This window comes from Hoplias malabaricus, unplaced genomic scaffold (genome assembly GCF_029633855.1).
Source record: "Hoplias malabaricus isolate fHopMal1 unplaced genomic scaffold, fHopMal1.hap1 scaffold_62, whole genome shotgun sequence".
Taxonomy (NCBI): domain Eukaryota; kingdom Metazoa; phylum Chordata; class Actinopteri; order Characiformes; family Erythrinidae; genus Hoplias; species Hoplias malabaricus.
In genome coordinates, this window is record NW_027101061.1 from 180,350 (window position 1) to 195,613 (window position 15,264).

Here is a 15,264-nt window from a genome sequence, read left to right on the forward strand (position 1 = left end):
TAGCAGTAGCCCTTGTTTACCTAACTGTCAGATTTTTTGTTTTGTTTTGTTTTTAATGTTTCTGTAAAAACTCTGAAGATTGTTAGAAAGTACTTGAGTAGGAAACTGTACATTTGTTTACAAACCCTGTTTCCAGAAAAGTTGAGACATTAAATAAAATGAAATAAAAACAATTATCTTTAACTGACAAAATCACAAAGACTAGATTAAAATGTTTTCCATTGAACAACTTGATTATATTTTGTAAATATAAACCCATTAGACATCTGCAACACACTCCAAATAAAGTTCAGACAGCAGGCTGTTTACCACTACGTAACATCGTCTTTCCTTTTAATTACTATGTGTAATCATTTGGGAACTGAAGATACTAATTGTAAAGTTTGTAAATCAAATTTTTTCTCATTTTGGCAATGCCCTCATCTGCTCAATAGTTCATGGTAGCCATTGCCTGATTCTCCTCTACATGATGACCACAGGAGACTGATCTGGACTGTACTCTTGCTGAAATAACCATGGACTTTCCAGGAAGATAAGTTGTCTTGATGGCATACATCTCTGATTAAAATAATCCAATGTTCACATTCACATCAACGAAAAAATCTTCATAGAGTGAAGTCACCCATGTTGTGGTCACTAATGTATCCTCCATACCATAAGATATGTTGGCTTTTGCACCTGACAGTTTGGATGGTCACTTTCATCTGAGATGAGCTTGGGCCCAGAGAATGTGTTAGCAGTTTTGCACTGTATCGATGGTAGAGATTCGCATTGCATTTCTTGATGCAGTGGTGGACTCTAAGTGACAACACATTTTTGAAGTCTTTCCAAGTCCATGTGGCTATATCCATCCTAACATTCTAATGCTGTGCCATCTGAGGGCGTAAATGTCATGGTCATTCCACAATGTTATCCAGCATTACCCTGATATTGACTGGTACTTCTCCAAATTTCCAGAAGCATTTCACAATATTAGAAATAGCAGATGATAAAAGACCTAAATGCTTTGCAAACCTCAACTGAAAAAAATTCTGTTTGACAGTCTCATGATATTTGGCATAAAGTGGTCAGCATCAATATATATGTATTAACAGCTGAGCCTTTTGTGAATGATCTTTAACATCTTTTATATTCACCTGCTTAATGCCTCAAAACAGATTTTTCTCACTTTTTTTTGCCCCATCCCATTTTTATGTTTTTGGAGTGCTGTGGCAAGTGCCAAATTAATAACTTCATATTGGTTACTAAAAACCAGCAAACATATATATATATATATATATTTGTTCTGTAGTCAACAATATTTAGATTCAAGAAAATGATAAATATTACTCAATATTGTTTTAATTGTATTGTAAAAAGTGCCCCAACTTTTCTGGAAATTGTTTGTATAATCCAGGATTTGAATTATTTACAAAATGCAAATATGTGTCTCCAAAACACTAGACACCTCTGGAACTGAGGCTCTGTCCTGTTCAGTTGATATGCAGTTAGTCTGGTATTATGAAGGCATCTGGAACGTTATCACAGAAGATGATGAATTGTTCAAATCTCCACTTCCAGGTAAAATATAGCAGCCCTTTGTAGCGCTACACTTTTGTGCAGAAGAACTGAACATTTAATGTTCTCCTCCAAGCATGTTGAGGCCAACTGTTCAAAAAGGCCCAAGAGGAAATATAAAAAGACAAAACAGAAGAGCTTCTTGAATGTGTCTGGACCAGTTCAGAGTCTAACAAATGTCCACTAATGCGTTCCGGAAAACACTTCTTTTCATTTCCATAGCTTCAAAAACACTTAAGATGGGAATCCACATGCAAAATCTACCATTCAAATTTAATATCAATGGCCTCCTGGGATTAGGACATGATCATGAACACTAACATTATTCTTTGTGACTAATACAAACACAGGACCTTCAAATCATGCAGAATTAACCCTTAAAATTCATAGTTATGGCAGATGATAACAGCAGCATGGTGGAATCCAAAAGGAAATGTTATGTACTCATAACACACCAAACAGAAAAGTTTGAAAAAGAAAAACATGCTAATTTTATGCTTTTCATTTCCACCATACGTGTGTTTGTAGGAGAGATTTTTTTAATTAATTAATTTTAAAGACAATATTTAGATGTTTGCCTGTTTTTGCATTTGCCATTTTCCTGACAATTAAAGAAATGGGATAAAGAAAAAAAAATCTCTTACGAGGGGACATACTCTATTACTTTTACAAAAGGGAACATGCCTCTTGGTCTTAATGAATCAGCTGTGATCAGCTTTGTTCAAAACCCCACAAGTCCCACAGCAGCATTCTCCCCATCCCTTTTTAATGCTTTCAATGTTTACCTCCACTTAAGTGCACAGCAGTGAGGAGCAAAACTTAATGCAACGTAATTGCAATTTGTAAATTTGTAACTATGTAATTACTATGTAGAGCAAGTAAAAAAAAGTCATAATAATAAATAATAATAAAAATCAAGTACAGACTTAGGGTATAACCAATTTAGAAATTTTGTAATTACTTGTGGTATTACATCATCAAATATCAACATTAATGTAACGTCTTGTCTTATATATACTTCTTAATTCCTGCTACAATTTAGAAATACTTCTGCAACATCTTCATGAACTTAGTTAATTCTTTCCTTTATCAAGTTTCTCAAAAACCTCTTTACTAAAAGAACCCACTGAAGTTTAGCAGAATCACAACAAAAAAACATCACAGATTTTCCTACAAGGGTCCAAGCCCTGGTTCGTCCATCTTGGTCCAGATGCTTCCATCTTTTTCAGGCTCTTCAGGAACTGCCAACAGACACAAGATCAGAAGGGCACCATCATGATCTACAGAGTCTCCTCCTCATCCTCGGGGCCAATGCTCGTCAGTGCAGGCAGGGACTCTTTCAGCAGGATGTCGTCCACCTGCTTGGCACTCTCCTCTGATTCCTCAGGTATCGAAGGCGGCAGACTGTCTGCATCTGAGTTACTGATGACGTAGCCTGGGAGAGATGCGTGAGCATTGATAGAGTGCGCCCCCGAGCTGCGGTAAACCCGGCTGGAGAACAGCGTAGTGGACCGAGTTGAGGGTCCTCCAGCCGCCAGCTGGGATTGGCTGCTGGTGCTGTTGTTGAGGCCGGTCAGTACTGAGCCGTATCGGTAACTTCCACATACCACTGGCCCCTTCCAGTTAAAGGCCAGGTTCCAGCGGGTCCAGGTCTTCTTGACCTCCGTCTGGACCTGAGTTGGAGACACAGGAAATATGAACTTCTGACCTGACAATAATGCAATTTAAGAAAAAGGTTCTACGGCTCAAAGCATTCTGAATGCAAATTGTGTGATATTTTTAAACAACATATAACATACTTTTTGTTGGGTCACTTCATTTGAAAATAGGTAACATTAGACATACCACTACTTCACTGAAGATGACCACAATCAATCAAAACCAGCTCTTAACTTCCCAAGTAGATGCTACCTTCAGATGAAATGAGACTGGAGCTTTGCAATCCAGCTTCTTGCTCTTTAAACTCACCTCACCATTGCAGTAACAGTAGATTATGGACACGAAAAAACCCTGGGAGAAGAGAGAGAGAGAATGAATTTCCAGATTAGATTTGAGCATTAGAGATAGTAACCCAGCCAACACATCCACATGGGCAGGAAAGCTGGGTACTAACAAATTTCGTCCATTGGATGTCCACCAGTTTCAGTGATGAGACAAGTATGGGTTTAATACTGGAACATTAAGACAATCCACTATGAACCCATGTGGACACCATATATGGCACAAGAGAACAGGGACTAAAAAAGAACCAGGTTCTAGGGACCAGGACCAAATTTTCCTGATGTAAAAATATCAAATCAAGTAGAGCTGAGTAGGTACCATGCAGTGGTAAAGCACTATTAGAAAGAGTTACTTTTCCACCCATGCAGGCCCCTCTAAACTGTGTAGATCCACGTCTTCTGAGAAAATATGTTGTAATGAGCTCACAAAACAACCTCACATCTCCTGTCTCCATTTAATCATCGTGGACTATTTTTATTGGTCACCACTCATAATGGAAAGCTGGTACAGTATGTTTTAAGATCCTGTGCTCCACTGCTGGTCATTGAGACCAGGGATTTTTTACAACAGCATATCTTCCACCAGCCTGTAGTTTTCCTTTGACTCCTCAGGCATTGAAGGTGGCAGTGACATGCTCAAGAATCGCAGCTGAAGTACTGGATGAGTACTGGACAAGAGGGGAACTCTGAACACGGAGAGTGGAGGAGATTAAAGGTGGAACCAGACAGGAAACAGCACCATTCAAGATCCAAGGGCTTTTCAGTTTGACTTCTTTCATATGAACAGAGGCCTGGTCTCTCATCTTCATTCCCCTGCTGCAGAGGGAACAGGCAATAGAGAAGGTGTGAGAGTGTGTGTGGATGTTAACAGCATGGGTGCATAGCCTATCACCTGCCAGTGTCTGAGTAATGCAATACAACGTAACACGTTTCACACATTATTTTCCCCATAACAATGAGGACTGGAATCTAAGGCTGGACATTCAAAAGTGCACAACCTTGATTTTTCTGTGGTAAAGAATGGCCCTCCCTCTCCACAATGCCAGCCAGCCTGGGCATCTGCTAGGTGACATACATTACACTGTCAAAAGTATTCAGTCAGCTGCCTTTGCACGCATCCGAACTTGAGCGACATCCCAATGTTAATCCATAGGGTTTAACAGGAAGTCGTCCCAGCCTTTGCAGCTATAACAGAATTAATTATTCTGGGAAGGCTTTCCACAAGTCTGTGTTTATAGGATTTCTTCTAGAAGTGTATTTGTGAGGTCAGATATTGATGTTGGATGAAGCCTGGCTCTAATTCATCCAAAAGGTGTTCTAACAGGTGTTCAGCCAGTCAAGTTCTTCCACACCAACTTTGCTCATCGATGTCTTTATGGACCTTGCTTTGTGCACTGGTGCACAGTCATGTTGGAACAGAAAGGAGGCAAAATTGGGTCCAAAAAAAGTTGGAAGAAAAACTGAACAGAAGACACTATAATTAAAGCAGGGACTCATCAAACAAACTAAAGAACTCTTTCACATTTCATGTAAACAAACAATGCTTAGATCTCAGCTTATTTACATTTGCATTGCTGTAAATCACTGGTGTTAACCACTATTTTGTTGGAGATTAGCAGGAAGCGGTGGCTTCAGTAGAAAGCCAGACCCAGAGGAAAGTAAATAAAGCCCAGAGAATCCAACACTGCAGTTTCCTCACAACTTCAGCCCTTTCATCTGTACCTCCAGCTCTTAGTGTCTGCATTCCTAAGCATGCCACGTTTTTAGTTGGAATATTTTATTAAACACATTTCATTACACGTTCAGGAAGTACTTAACAGTAGCAACAACAAACTAGTGAACGCTCTGAATGCCAATGATACTGAAACTCAAGAGAGTTGCCTCAAAAGACAGCTTTATAGGGATTTTTGAATTATGGAAAACACACAAAAATGTGAGTGAAGATCTAAAAAGTTATACCAGCATCCACAATTATTTAGAATTTAGGTTTATTGTACTATTATCATGCTGTAATAATGTGGACATGCTGAATTGTGTTGAAACAGTCTTATTGTGTTGATGTTGTGTGGTATAGTACTATTACAGTATAATCATTGTGTAATCCAAAGTGTACAATATGTATAACACTAAACCAATTTTAGTACAATAGTAATAATGCAGTCATTTTTGTAATAATAAAATGTATAGTGTTATCATGCTGTAATAAGAAATTTTGTTGAAATATGCTTAGTGTTGTACTGTGTTATAATAATAATGTATATTTATCTGTATATAATGTTAATAATATTGTAACGTTGTCATGCTGTAACAGTGTAATTAAGCTGTAATTAGCAATTATGCTAAATACTTTTATTGTGTTGTATAATGTTATTAAATAATACAACATCCAGAGGTGATGTGCCCCAAACCCCAAATATTACTATAATATTATTATAATATAATAATAATAATATTATTACTAGTATTGTTTTGTGTGTGTATGTGTGTGTTTGTGTGTGTGAGTGAGAGTGTGTGCTTGTGTCCTCTCCCACTAATGAGTTAAATGCAGATTCCAGACTACTGCTGCGCTAATATGTACATTTCATTAAAATTATTTTTTGTTTTTACTGAAGACTTGTTGAAAGTTATTATTATCTGAATGGTGCTGATGATTGACAGCAGATTAGCTCCAAAATTCAATAAATGTACCCACAACATCAGAAGTTGAATAAACAAATCCATGCTTGAATGAAATTACTCTGCTACATTGGTGCTGGAGGGCAAAGGTTAGTTTGTGGCTGTGTTAGAATCTCATTGGCAGAGTAGACTCTTTCCAAAGAGAGTGTGAGTGCACAATTCTCCCTTTTCCCAAGGGATTCTGCTGTGGGAGCCAGGTTTCCCAAGTTGCTTCCCTGAGTTTGTTCAGATGGATACAGTGTGAATTTGGCTCTGAGTTTCAGTCTCGGCTCACGACTGTGATCTGAGGAGATGGAGAAATGACAGAAGGATGTGCCAGAAGTAGTTGGACGTCCCAACTCTTCAGCTTGTAGATTTCCAGGCTGAAGCTGCACCTGTCACTCTGCATTTTTCACAGAGTCTGATCGGCCAAGAGCCAGGTCCACAACTCTATTTCTACAGCATTTCTTTCTCAGTATCAATTCCTGATTTATCCTTCATCTTCGGCCAACATGATTCTTTACTTTCTTATTTATTTTATTTGTTCTTTATTTAGATCTAATTGTGCAAGGAGATATTTCATTAGAGCCAAAGGGAAGCATGAAATACTCTGGCATATCTGCACATAGAATCATACATGCATATACGCAATCACAACAAAAAAACTCAATTACTGAGGTAGTAGAGAGCCATAAACAATCACAGAGAGATGAAATTTGGTGGAAAGTTTCACAAAACAAAGGTAAAAATGGGGAAATAAGACTTTAAGGCATGCTGTTGTTCTAAGCCAAAATATTGCCAAAGATATCTTGAAAAATACTGTTTTGTTACATATACCCATTAAAGAACATTATATATATATATATATATATATATATATATATATATATATATATATATATATATATATATATATATATATTTGTGCTTTGCAATAATAGTTGGGTCTCCATTGTTATTGTTTGTAATTCAAAAGCCTCTCAATTTCTTAAGCTTCAAAATAAGCCCAAGGCCACCTTCCTGCATTGAAAATGAAGCTTGCAGTGGCTAAATGTACCACATTGAAGAGTATGAAAACACAACTATCAGCTCTGCCTGCCAAGAAGGCAGCCCTTTGGAGTCCCCAGGAGAACATTTTGTACATTTGTACATTTAAGAAGCTTGGAAAACTGTCAGGCAGATGGTAAATATTTCTGCACAATATTATATTAGTATTCCACTCACTCTGTATACAGTGAGCGGAAAATAAAAGACCACACATTGTAACACTCTCCCAATTATTCACACATAAATATGCTCAGTGCTATTTTTGAATGCAAGCATCATAACAGGAAATGTTTTTCATTTGCCCAGTCGAAGTGGGACCATGAGGATTTGATTGGATTCACACACAAAAATATGAATAAAATGGGTGGCTAGTTAGAATGCGACTCGTCGCTAAGGAACTGAAAGGTGTTTCCTCATTCAACAGAGCAGTTTCTCTTCTCCTCAAATCTGGGAGGCTTTATGTCTTTCTAGCCAATGTTTATCATTGACTTTGGTCAGTGCTTTAGATCCTTAGGTTTTACACACTAAACACTCATTTCAGTCATGGAAGCACCAGAAAGGTGATGTTCATTTTTTTATTAAAAAACAAAAGAACCCATAAAATTCAGAGGATATTTCCTCACAATTTGTTACATCACCAGTAAATTTGCACACTGGAAATACCTGCGATATAGTTACACGGCTGTTCTTTGCTGCTATAAAACTAAACAGCTCGAGTTACAAGAGTTTCTGTGTTAATTCAAAGTGTGAATACAAACTTACTTGTACTTGCCATGTACAAACATTTTTTAAACACACCATCCCACCTTAATAGATTTGAGCTTCTGACCAAGGAGCAGTTCCCCAGAATCATCAATTCTGCCTTTAAAGCAGCAGAATACATCAAATGCAAATGGTATCTGAACATATTTTAATGTGGTATTGATGATAAAAATATGTTTAATTCTAATGTTGCTACTGCACTGATAACACTGGTACAGTACCAATATCCACAGACGCAGCTCATCTCTGAGTACAATTCACCCAATCAATGACATGTGATTACATTATGCATGCAGCTCCTGATGTGTAATCAACTCCTACCTGAAAGGAGTTGAAAAAGAGCTCGAAGTACATGCGGACCTCCCAGCCGAGACCCTCGAAAGTGTGTGGCATCCCCACAAACACGATATAGTGCACGCCAAACACCAACACCAGCACCAGCGTGGACTTGGCCAACTTCCTGCAAATGAGTTTCAACAATTTCACACTGTTAAAAGGAACACTAGTAAAAGACAGTGTAATATTATAATGCTTTAGTAGGCAAGTCAGTTTTAAGATATATTTATATTATATATATTTAGATATATTTATAAATATTAAGATATATTTATAATAATAATAATAATAATGATAGAAAAATAGAACACAAAAATAAATTGAATTATTATGCATCACCCTTGAATTACAACAAGATCTACAAGAATCTGAACATACAGACAAACACGAACAGCCAATATTTGCACAATTTTAACATCATGATTTGTTGTGATTCCTAGTTATTTTACGATTCTTAAACCAGCTCCTGTTCACTGATGGCATTTCTCTCTAAATCCACACAAACCTTGTTCTGTAGCTGAAGAAGTATGAGTGTGGAGGCATAGGATTATGGTCACGATTTAGACTTGGTAACGTTACACGCTGCCAGAAATGAACATGTGCATTCACAAAGGATAAAATATATATGAACTTACACAGAAAGACATTAAACAATGTGCTGTTTATCAGTTTTTAATATTTCAATCCACAGTTCAAGGCAAGTTCATGCAGATTAAACAGCTTTTGAGACTCTGAACAGAGATCTGTTTCTCAGTGAAGTACACTGTGAGTGAAATCAACAACTTACATTTCCCTCTTCATATGGGAATGTAGCTCTGCGGACAGTGAGTCATACCCAGACCCATATTTTGTTATCATATATATGGCTCAAATTCTCATTGGATCTAAATGAATAATTGCAGAGCTCCACCCACACACTTCCTCAGAGAATGGCTGAGCTATGTTCCACATTCTCAAGCTCAATAACCAGAAACCGGAGGATCCTGTGGGGATGTATTTAAGCAGGAAAGTAATAAATGAAGGTTAAAAGTGGGGATATTAGTGGGTTTTCAGTGGGATTCTATAAATGTGGCTTTCTATTAAGCACAGAAAATAATACATACTGTACGTTTACATTAATGTCCTATAGTTGTATTTAATGGCAAACTACTACAGTATTCTGCAACAATCAGAGACCACTCATTCTCACAGCATTAGAATTTGATTATTATTCTTTTTTTTAATGGACTAAGTTAAGCAGGTCACTCTGACTCAAAAATCAAAAGTAAACCACTACTAATATGTAATTTAAAGCACGTGTTACAGTAGTCATATGTTCTTTTTGTCACTCTTCTAATACAGCTGAAATATATTTCTCTGAGCTGTCGACTGAACTCTAAAACACATTCAAATGAGCTTAAGTTATTAATAAAATATAAAATAAAAGTCATTAATATAAACAAACCATGTCAAGATATTCACTAATACAAATTACGCAGTAGAACAAATAAAACCAATATATAGTATATATATATATATATATATATATATATATATATATATATATATATATATATATAATACACATTTACAATTTAGACACAATACAATTTAGTAGTTATAAAATAGTACAGTTTAAGTACACTCTCTTTTTCCACAAGGAAAGGCAAACAATGTAAATCTAGCAGTGAAATGATTTGATGACAACAACTCACTCCCATTAAAAAAAAAAAACAAGAAAACAACTACACAGAGAAAGTAAACATACAAATAATTCAAAAGACAAATTGACTTATACCCAATAACAAACAACTAAGAAGACGACTAACCAATAAAATAAAATAATAATAATAATAATAATAATAATAATAATAATAATAATAATAAGAAGAAGAAGAAGAAGAAGAAGAAGAAGAAGAAGAAGAAGAAGTAGTACAACGTATATAGCGCCTTTCCCTCAAGGATGCTTTACATATTGCTTATATACATTGAAAGAAAAAAAAATGAGAATTAAGTTACTGGGGAATAGGGTAAATAGGGACATAAGTAAGCAAATAAACCTAGGGCTGCCCACCGCTCTAGTGCATGTGTGCTCACTGCCCCCTAGTGTTCACTAGTGTGTATAAATTTGTGTTTCACTGCACAGATTGGGTTAAATGCAGAGAATTCTAATTCAAAAATGGGAAAACATGTGAACCACACTAACCTACAATCCTCAGCAGGAACAAAAGACAACACTGAGACTGGGGACAGGGCTTTTAAACAAATAAGAAACACCTGGGTGCGTCACATGAGAGGAATGAGGTGTGGCTAGGGAAACATGGTCATGAGCAAAGAAGCACAAAGGGAAAACATGTAATCTCTGAGATAAAAAGATTACAAATAAGATATAAACATGTAAAACAAATCAGAGATCTCAAATTAACATAAAATAGGATATATTCAGAGATAATACTATAATAAAACTAAGGAGAATGTCCAGGGAACTGGGCATCTCTGTCTGTATGTGTTCCTGGTATGTTCCTGGTTTGAACTTTCCTGGAGAGTGTAGTAGGGTGAGTTTGCACTGTTTTAATTTGCCAGTGTTTTCTGTATAGTGTAATGTCTCTTGTATGCAGCAGACTAGGGTTCAGTTCCCTGCTCAGGTAACCACACTCTGTGACATGGGCAAAGCTTGTGACTCTAATGTTGCTTCTGGAACACTATCAGGTTCTGAATGCCGTAAAATATATGTTTATTTTACGCTTCACTTTCTTTCCAGGATTAGATGTTTGTACATATTTTGAAAACAGAACAGATCTGGATTTAGTCGGCGGCTCTGTTTACGTCGCTAACGCTAAGCCACTGATCCGATGTGACTCATCGAGACTGATGTGTTTCCACACACCTCTGTGAACTGCTTCCTATTCTGACTGAGGGCTGTCAGCTGAACAGAGTGACACCTGGAGACCATCCACTGATTACTGTTATTACACCCACAAAATGACACGCCTTCAGTGCTGCACAAGCTCCCGAACCCTCACTGTCCTAGCAGAGACCCTCAGCCTTTTATCCTCCCTGAAGCGCAAGCCTGTAATTATCAGCGCTTTCTGTTGTGTGATCTGTGCTTCGTTATTTTTGTGTTTGCTCTCCTTTCTATCTGGATCAAACAGGTGGTTAAACCAGGCTAACGCGGCTCTATTTTCAGTGTTGACTGCTGTGGCTAACATGTAATGTAGGTGGACATTCATAAGGCTACAGAAGTAACAGCTTATTCCTTTGGGTATTCCTGACCACAACTGGCTTTACGACAACTGACAACTGGAATAAATTTTAATTGATGCCTGTGTTATAGAAGTCAGTGGCGGTGAAAGTCTTTCTTGCAGACATCATGCTTACCTGAGCAGGGAAATAAACCCCAGTCTTAGGTATAAGACTATAGTGGTGTCCACTACTCTGTACTAACAACATCCAACCCACCACAACTATCAACTATACACAACTATAATAGATGGGTCTCCTGAGTGGCCCAGTGGTCTATGCATTGGCCCTATCATCGGGAGATCACTGGCTTGATACCCAGCCAAGAGCATCTGTCAGTTGGTGTGACCTGGGCAGTTGGTGCTCTCCTCCAAGACATCGGACTGTTCATTGCCATTGCATTAGCTGAGGTTTGAAAAGAGACAGATGTTCACATCTGGTGGCATCATGTGTGATGAGGTTAGCTAACAGCTTATGGACATTCAGTCAGTAAACACTCAGGGGTGGTTTCACTGGGCTGTCCATTGCCATTGCATTAGGTGCAGTTTGAAAAGAGACAGTGGTTCACGTCATGTCTCAAAGGAAGCATGTGCTTGTCCTTAGCAAATGTCTATTAAATCCTACGTGGATCTATCTGCTTTCTCCTGCTTTTTTAAATACAGCCAGTTTTGCCCAAGGCTAACACTCTTGGGTCTTCTTTCTCATTTCATGACACTGAAAGCCAATTCTACCTCAGTGTTATGCCTCATTGAGGACAAGTCATTGAGAGCAACATTCCATGTATACGGTGCTAAAGCCATTAGCTACAAGGCCACATGAACATGAATCAAGCAGTTTTAAACAACAATACTTTATTAAAGTCAGAGTTGTGTAGTCCTGTGTCATGTCCATGTTAGGAATTTTGGGTCTAAGCTGCATTTCTGAATGACCAAATGAGTAAGATTTTCAGAAATTGCTGCCTGCCGTAAATAACTCCAAACCAGATATGATTTGTCCTATGCACAATTTTCCTGAAACACTATCATCTCACAGAGGTTAGAAGTTACCTAATCTGTCCCTTTTGTGTTTCCCTCTGTGCTGAAAGAAACTATAAATAACTAGTAATGGCTAGCTCAGTATAATTTTTACCATCAGCTACTCAGTACAGTGGACATGAAGTGTGATTATTCAGACACTGAACATGGCACATTGTATTCACTTCCTGTTCAATTTCTGCAAACTTTCACCAGTGACAAAAACTCACCCACCAATCAACTGTTGTCTCTGGAATTGGCATAGCAACAGTCAGCTAATAAGCTTATTGTATTTGTGTTCTGACAGAACTGCGCAGAGTGGACTGGTATCAAGGTGAAAAGGTTTACTAAAATTTGACTAAAAGAATATTGCAAGGAATTATCAAATTTTGTATGGAATTTATGTGAATATCTGGCAACCCAGCCTGAATAACAGCCCTAAAAATGTATTTACCCTAAATCTATCCCAAAACGTAAACAAAGACATGACAATAAAATGTGAAATGTAAGAAATGCAGGATTTGTTCTATTGCTAACAGAAAGCTACGCTAATTTATAACTCTTCTTTAGGACAATTACAGAGACTCTGAGTGTGTTTAGTGATACAGTACCACCAGGGGATGGAGGCTTCGTTAGTGAACGTACAACAACTAAATAATTAAGAACTCAATATATAAATAACTATGTTTTGGGAGGTAGTGTCTTTTCTGTGAACGGTTTATGTTTTGCACAGTTTGGTAGAAAAACACTCACCGGGGCAGGACTGAACACACCGGCCTAACAAGCTCTACAGAGGGTCAGCTCTCACTATGCTTCTTTCGTTTTTCTTTTTTTGAATGTACTCAATATCAGTGTCAGTGGAAAAAACTTTCACCAGAGAAAGAAAATCCTCATCATGTACTGCTATCACAAGTATTAGCATGGTTAGAACAACATTCAGCCAATCAGATTCCGTGGTTTAACTGTTGTATAATGTGTAATGTATGTGCACAAACCTGTACTGTTTTCTCGTGTCGTATCTGCCGGCATTTGTCTCGCGGATTTTGGTCGCCAGCACTCGCACGATATTCACGAACAAGATGAAGTTCAGCTGTGGAGGAGGAAATGGAGGAATAAAGAAATCAGTGGGCTGGGAAATTGCTTACAGCAGCTGGGTGTGATATCTAATCTGCAAAGGAGACGCAGCGTCTTATCTGGTTTCTTCTCACAGTGCTCCGTTCCTTTATCTCTGCACTAGACGCCTTGTATCTCTGTCAGTGGGGAACAGATTACATGGTGATGGTTGGTATTATTATTGAATGGGAAGCTGAAAGGACGCCTATCAATAGTTCCCTCACATCTGAGAGTCTTTTTACAGTTGTAGCAATTAAGCGATCTGCTGACCAGTGGATTACTACACAATGGGTATTTAGTGCTTCAGATCATAGACACTTTTGGTCTGTCCCAAAACCTAGTGAGCTGCCTAGGTAGGCACTGACTACATTGAGCGCTGTTTAAGGAGACAGTATTCTAACGATCGTCTGTCCTCATGGGTCAGATTACTGGGACTCAACAGGTGTTTTTTATATTTACCTCAGCAGCTAGCTTCGCCTCTGCGTTTCAGCGCGGTGGATTCTAATCTTCCAATTATTATCTCAATCTTTGCTCTGGGAGAAGAACGAAATGGATGGGAGTTTTTGTGTTGCATCCAGAGATTGCCTTCGCAGCTGAGGATGGGTTCGATGCTGCCTTAAAATTCAGCCAAATTAAGATATCTTTGGAGAATTATGTTTTATCGCAACTGTCTGCTTAATCTGAATTGGCTTAAAGTTGAATAAAGTATTTTAGTAAGTAGTTCTCCCAGGCTGAAAATGAGTATGATTCACGAGAGGTTGAATCCTCTGTGTCTCTCTACACCCTTCGTAGGGCAACATCTAGGTAAAAAATGTATGTTTTTCTGTACTCATGTACATTCCCTGTTTCTAATTACTAGGTGCAATATTTTTAGATCTATTATCTGGGATGTACACTATGTAGGGAGTATGGTTCTACTTTGAGACGTTTTAGGATGTTTACAAATGTGATAGGTCAGCGATTCATACTTAGATTGAGGACTAAAACTGATGAAGGAATCAATAAAACTATTAAAACACAGTTTCTATTTGTGTCTGAGTAGTGAGTAGTTCCCCAACATGGCCGCTGCTCTACACAGTGACAATTTTATTTCTAACCTTGAGAGGGTGCTATTGCTCATAATTAGCTTCAAGTTATTTACCATCTGCTTTATCTAGAAAAGAATAAGAGCTTAGTCTCACATTTACTGCAGTTACATAGATATATACACACCCCAAGCCATAAGCTGTGGTATCCAAATGGCATCTGAACAGGAATTGCAGTTGGTAATGATCAAGGTAATTGCAAATACAATGGGTCTACAGAGTTTAAGACCATTCAAAGGGCTTTGAGAGTTCAGCCTCTAATCTGTTCAGTTAATTAGGGTCAAATCCCATTCATTCACTCCTTCCTCATTCATTCATTCTAGTCTAATGATAAAAGCTTCTATGCCTGGGTTCATGCCAAATGTAAGTGTTTGCTTCAACAGTTCAGAATGGCATGAATGACTTTAGTCACACAGGAGAAGTGATTAGACAATTTGCCCAATGCATAAATGCAGTTCTGGCGTTCCTGAGAAAAAC

The 15,264-nt window shown here is 37.8% G+C and overlaps 1 protein-coding gene across 1 annotated transcript in view; it reads right to left on the reverse strand.

Moving 5' to 3' along the window:
- Positions 1 to 2,837: 2,837 nt before the first annotated feature.
- LOC136684428 (parathyroid hormone 2 receptor-like) overlaps positions 2,838 to 15,264 on the reverse strand; it is a 78,147-nt gene continuing 65,720 nt past the window's right edge. Inside the window, exons 10-13 of the mRNA XM_066659184.1 lie at positions 13,585 to 13,679; positions 8,343 to 8,481; positions 3,526 to 3,567; positions 2,838 to 3,230 (exon numbers count right to left, since the gene is read on the reverse strand). Of these exons, the coding sequence (XP_066515281.1) occupies positions 2,838 to 3,230; positions 3,526 to 3,567; positions 8,343 to 8,481; positions 13,585 to 13,679 (669 nt within the window). The remainder of the gene's footprint in view (positions 3,231 to 3,525; positions 3,568 to 8,342; positions 8,482 to 13,584; positions 13,680 to 15,264) is intronic.